General features: G+C 35.1%; 1 protein-coding gene across 1 annotated transcript in view; it reads left to right on the forward strand.

Annotated features, from left to right (window-relative positions):
• Positions 1–4,681, forward strand: part of LOC121981423 (sodium/hydrogen exchanger 6-like) — a 54,843-nt gene extending 50,162 nt beyond the window's left edge. The window contains exons 11-22 of the mRNA XM_042533937.1: positions 812–843; positions 964–1,011; positions 1,116–1,176; positions 1,245–1,342; positions 1,421–1,496; positions 1,587–1,606; positions 2,295–2,392; positions 2,470–2,576; positions 3,818–3,898; positions 4,064–4,155; positions 4,264–4,334; positions 4,471–4,681. Coding sequence (XP_042389871.1) covers positions 812–843; positions 964–1,011; positions 1,116–1,176; positions 1,245–1,342; positions 1,421–1,496; positions 1,587–1,606; positions 2,295–2,392; positions 2,470–2,576; positions 3,818–3,898; positions 4,064–4,155; positions 4,264–4,334; positions 4,471–4,514 — 828 coding nt within the window. The 3' untranslated portion in view covers positions 4,515–4,681. The remainder of the gene's footprint in view (positions 1–811; positions 844–963; positions 1,012–1,115; positions 1,177–1,244; positions 1,343–1,420; positions 1,497–1,586; positions 1,607–2,294; positions 2,393–2,469; positions 2,577–3,817; positions 3,899–4,063; positions 4,156–4,263; positions 4,335–4,470) is intronic.
• Positions 4,682–6,000: the final 1,319 nt, after the last annotated feature.

Genomic DNA, 6,000 nt, shown 5'->3' on the forward strand with positions numbered 1-6,000 from the left:
TAAATACATATTGGTCTCTTTCCTAGAATTTAAGATTTTGGGATAAATGGTTAGCTAATTAAATTTAACATGATATTAAAGAGAAAAGGTGTAGGGTTTGAATCCTACTTACGTTAAAAAAAGGCTTGTACCTAAGTTATGATATTGTGAGGGGGCACATTGAAGTTAGGAGGCTCCACGTTCATTGGTCACCCACATGAATAAGTATGGTGATTCCTTATATAAATACGAAGATACATATAAATTGGTATAAATGATTAGCCAATCAAATTGATTTTGGGGTCATCCTAACTATTTGGGATTGTTACATGAACTTTTTGCAAAGGTTGAGTTCATCTAATACTTGAGTAAAAGGGATGGGAACTTAGAGCCAACCTACCCTTAATGTAAACCTAGAACACTAGGAAAATCATTTTGTTCCATTCCTTGGGTATCAAATAACTTAATAATGACCAAAATTTACTTCTGAAAATTATTTCAATGGCCAAATGGTAATTTAATTTGCTAAGTTCCTTCAAGTGAACTACCACTATGCAGAAAGTCAATTGCTGGCCACTGGGGGACAACTCCCAGAAAGGTTGGTTTAAGATTATGTGTGGACTTCAGTTATGAATCTTGCAAAATGAGGTAGTGATGTGTAATATTAGAAGTTGACAAAAAATTTCAGAAATTGGAAAGTCTTATGCCCATTGAATACAAGAGTGATTGTAGATAAGATATATTTTTGTTGTCGTCGTCGTCGTCGTCGTCGTCGTCGTCGTCGTATGCTTCATATTAGTTTGTATTCTGGAGATCCTTAACCACTCTGCACCTCTTCAAGTATGCTGGATTGGATATTGATAAGTAAGTGTAGACATTTAGACAGATGATTTTCTTTTAAAAATAATTATCAATTTTTCGACTGGATAAATGCACTATTCCATCTCAATATATATATATATTTATTAATTTATTTATTTTCAGTCTGCACAATCTGGAAAGCTGTCTTTTTGCCCTTTTCCCTTACCTTTCGTAAGTCAATCCTGCTCCAACCCTGCATATTCCTCTAAACTTCTTTGATTCAATTAAATATCAAAGTTGCCAACTTCTATCATAAGTTTTTTTGATGTTTTTAGGTATATGCTAGCTGAAGGGCTTGGCCTCTCTGGTATAGTTTCCATATTGTTTACTGGAATTGTAAGTAATCTTTACCTCACTAACCCTTAAATATATTGGATATTTAATAGTTCTTTTTTGCATGCCAGGTGATGAAGCGATATACATTCTCAAATTTGTCCAGAATTTCTCAACAGCTTACTCCTTATTTCTTTCATTTACTTTCATCACTAGCAGAAACTTTTCTGTAAGGCAATTCTGTGTTATGACTTTCAGTGCTCATTGAATTCCAGGTTTATATCATAGTTGTTGACATGCTCTCCAGATTTATATACATGGGTTTTGATATCACAATGGAACAACATAGCTGGTCGCATGTTGGATTCATCTTCTTTTCTATTGTATCCTTTTTAACTGTTATCGATTTGTTACATACTTCTCTTTCATGAACTTTGGGCACTCTTTGACTTCTCACTTGTTGAATGAACCAGCTATTCATTGGAGTTGCAAGGTACTGGTACAAGCATATTTTATTGAGATTGTTCCACCATTAAATGCTTTTAGTTCACATTATGCCCTTCAAACTCATATCTGTTCATCCACTTTGCGTGATGCTGACTTCTGAAGGTCAAACAAAATTTATAAATAAATGCAAACGTGACTAAAATCATAATCAGGAGATCCAAACAAAAAAGGTAGCCACTTGAGAATGTCTGTCGTATGCGAAGCATTGGTTGGTCAGTGGATGCAGAGTTGACAATACTAGATCCGGAGCCACTGGAAGTGTCGATGGCTAAGTGTCGGTATCCAACTCATACCAAGAATGTACATAAAACTAATACAATAGAGATGAAAATGCTAAAAGATAAATTTGTGAGGAATTAGAACAACTAGGTGTAAATCTGATAGAGATAAAATGATATAAAAGAAATTGAGATGGTATTCACAAGTTTAAATGTGAGGAAAATTTTAGTTTGATCTAAATATTTCTTATGGCATATCATTGGGTAGAGATGCTAAATTGAGGGATTGGGATTAGATTCTGTAGCTGGCCCCAAAAAGTTAAAGACAAACATGGTGACGACGTGTTTACTTTTGTTTTTGCTTATAAACTTAGACAATTTGTTTGGTTGTTCTAGTTTTGTATGAATTTCTGATGGGTCAATTTTATAATGGTTTGTTACCTATTTATTTTGAAGGGCGGTACATGTCTTCTCTTGTTCTTATTTGATCAACATGGCACGGCCAGTAGATTCTCAAATACCTGTGAGACATCAAAAGGCACTTTGGTATAGTGGTACGTTGGCAGTCTCTTATATTCACATATTATACATTTGGATTAATTTTCAACTATTAGTGAACTTACGTAAGCAGGGCTTAGAGGGGCTATGGCTTTTGCACTTGCCCTTCAATCGGTACATGACCTCAATGGACATGGCGAGATTATTTCAACTGCTACTACAGCCATAATTGTTATAACAGTAAGTTCTTACTCTGGTATATGCCACAGTGCTAAAGAATTTGTATTTGATGCATATCAGATAATTTTAACGCTAGATATAGATAGTGAGGGTTTTGTAGTGTTTTAGTAGTTCCTTTTATGAGCCATACCAACGATAATGCCAAATTATTATTTAGTAAGAAGGTTGGGAGTTGAAGGGTACAAAAATTCTTATTTACCATGTAAGCCAGTTTCTATGTTAGTGGAATTAATAATGGACAAAGTCATAGACATAGTTACTTTATAATGGGTCTAAAATGTCTTATAGATAAGTTTGCAAATAACTAAGTTTGACTTTTACAAGTGTGTATCAACAATAAAGATTAACCTCAAAGTTGTTCTCTTGGCTCTATCTCCTCTTCTTCATGCTCCTGAAAAGCATAATGTTCTCTTTTGCTCTCTTAACACTTATGTTTCCATAACTATGGTTTTTGATATCATTGGCAATCAAGTCTTGATGGAGTAGAAAATATGACGATAAACAAGAGTGAAGTCTTGCAATAGGGAAGGAATTAAATTTTGAACCTAACCACCTCCTTGACCTACTAACCTTATAGATTTGAGATGACCAATCACACCAAAGGAAGTTGCACATTCAGAGGGCGGTATACTAGCTTGTTCAGGGGAGATAAATTGATAGGGAGACAAGTCCAGGGTGGGGGCGAGTCCTTTGGCGGCAAACAGGACATGAAAAAAATAGGAGGGTTGGTTGTTGGAGTTTATGGAGTTGTCTTTTTATATAGGAAGAGAAGCATGTAGTGGTGGAAGTGGTTGGGCTTGTGGGTTAGAGCATTATTTATAGTATAAAAAAATAGTAAACATTATTTATAGTATAAAAAAATAGCAGTTGTACATGCATAAAGCTCCGCCGGTACAGGGCCCCTATTACATGGTTAATTGCTAAATCAGCAACAAAAGATAATAAATAATAATATTTAATATTATTATACTATGAATTAAAAAACATTATTCATAGTATAATTGTATTAAATATTATTATTTATTTTCTTTTGTTATTGATTTGGCAATTAATCATGTAATAAGGAGATTGTCAATCGTAATGGAGTTAAAAGCTTTATTCATCAATTTAAGATCTTGGCGTAGGATTGTTTTAAGTCGTAGATGCATCTCATATTATAGCCTATTGCTATGGTTTCCTGGGCTTGCAGATGTGACTTCCAGGATGAAAATTGCTTCTTTACCATAATACCAATTGTTCAGGTGCTCCTAATAGGAGGATCAACAGGAAAGATGCTTGAATCGTTGAAAGTTGTTGGGGATAGCCACAATGGGTTGTGTGAAGTAAGTCTGAAAAACTACATGACTTGGTTATTATGCATTAATTCATGTAATTCTTCCTACCTGAGAATTTGTAGCAATTTTAAGATTCGTACAAAATTTCTGACTATTCTTGCTTTTGTCAAATTTACTCCTATCTATGAAAACTTAATTCATTCTTGACATCAGGATAACTTTGAGGCGAGCAATAACTTCCTTGGAGAATCATATGTGGAAACCTCTCCTGGGCACATCAGGTTGAAACTCAAGGAGTTCCAAAGGTGCATAAAATAGGATCTATTTGTTAGTTGTTTCTCAAATTATCTTAACTTTTTATTAGACTGTCACAGCAGTGATTATCAATGTTTTTTTTTTAAATTATTGTGTAGCAATGCCTCATTCACTGCGTTGGATAGGAATTATCTGTCTCCTTTCTTCAAATCTCAAAACGAGGTACCTGGTAAGAAAGGATAATTTTGATTAATTCTTTCTGTTGCAAACCAATTGGAGCATATAAAAAGGAAAATCTTGTCGAATTACCATTCGTTGCCTCGCTTTTCTGATAGAAATTGATTTTGTTTGATGCATGTGAGAAGTCGGTCCTGAAACTTCAAGATCAGCATTCCAACTATGTCAATAAACCAATCAAATTTTATTTGGGGAAAACAGCAATCGCCTTATTCGAAACATCATGGATAGGAGAAACCTACAGTGGCGATATTTTTTATTTTTATTTTTAATAATCACATGACTTTGATATACCTTTTAGCAATTAATTGTATACATACTTCCACTACGCCTCAGAAAGTGATGCATGGAGCAATAGATAGCAGAACAGAATTCTTGCAGTGTATTATTATTATTATTATTTTTAAAAAATCAAATACCGTGACAAGTTTATTTCGTTCAGAGTTTCTCTTTCTGCGGTATTGCTGTCGTTTTTTGATGGTATGAAACCATTTTTAAGTTCCATTCACGTTCACGTCTCGCAGTACCCTGTTCTAACTCTGTTCTGAATCGTCCTCGATCAGTAGGGCTATTGTTTCTCTTAAATATGTGCATATTACTTTTTTTAAATACATATTGGTTTAGTCCATGACCATGCATCCGACGATCTTGATAAGACTAATATTTTAAAATAATAATTTGTTTGAACGATGAGAATTAAGAAAGCTAGACAGTTTTTGGTCAGTGCAAAAATTAAAATTATGAGGTTTTTTAATTCGAATTAAAATTTTGTTTTTGATTCTCTTGATTAAATTAAGACTGCGTTTGGTAGGGTGTAATCTGTCTTGCAATGTAATTCAGATTACATTATAAGGTTGATTAATTTGTTTGGTTTCATTTTTAATTTGTAATGTAATGTAATCTGGATTACAAAATGTAATGAAGTTTTGTATTTTGGATTACAAAACGAACACATTGTAATTCGATTACATCTTAGTCTATCGCCGCCCATCTTCATTCGCCGCCATTGCCACCACCCACCACCACCCTCGGCGGTACCACCCTCGGCGGTTGACGACCGGTGGGCGCCGGCGACCGCTGGCGGCCGACTACGGCCGGTGGCTGACGGCCGGCGACGACCGATGGTCGGTGACCGTCGACGGTCGGCGATCGGTGACCGTCGACGGTCGGCGATCGGTGACCGTCGACGGCCGGCGACCGTCGGCGGCCGATGGTGACGCCCGACGATGGTCGGCGACCGACGGCGGCCAGCGACTGATGGCAGCTGCCACCGCAAGCTCCGACAAAGATATAACGCTCGCCGGTAGAAGTCGTAGGATATTTTTGTCATTTTATAATAATACGAATTACATTCTTTATAAAAATAATGGACATCAAACAAAGAATGTAATCACCTTTGTAATCAAAGATTACATACATTTCATTACCAAACGTAATAATGTAATCAAGATTATATTACATTATAAATTTGATTACGTTACAAATTTAATTATATTACGTCCAACTAAACGTAGCCTAAATGCAAAGCTACAAACTATCGTTTGTCTAACTGATAAGATAAAGCCCTCGAAGAGTAATAAAAGAATTAAGATTTATGTGATGAGTATTTTACAATTTGATTTTTAAGTGGCTATAAATTCTTTTAAATTTATTTAATA

Source organism: Zingiber officinale, chromosome 5A (assembly GCF_018446385.1).
Source record: "Zingiber officinale cultivar Zhangliang chromosome 5A, Zo_v1.1, whole genome shotgun sequence".
NCBI classification, from domain to species: domain Eukaryota; kingdom Viridiplantae; phylum Streptophyta; class Magnoliopsida; order Zingiberales; family Zingiberaceae; genus Zingiber; species Zingiber officinale.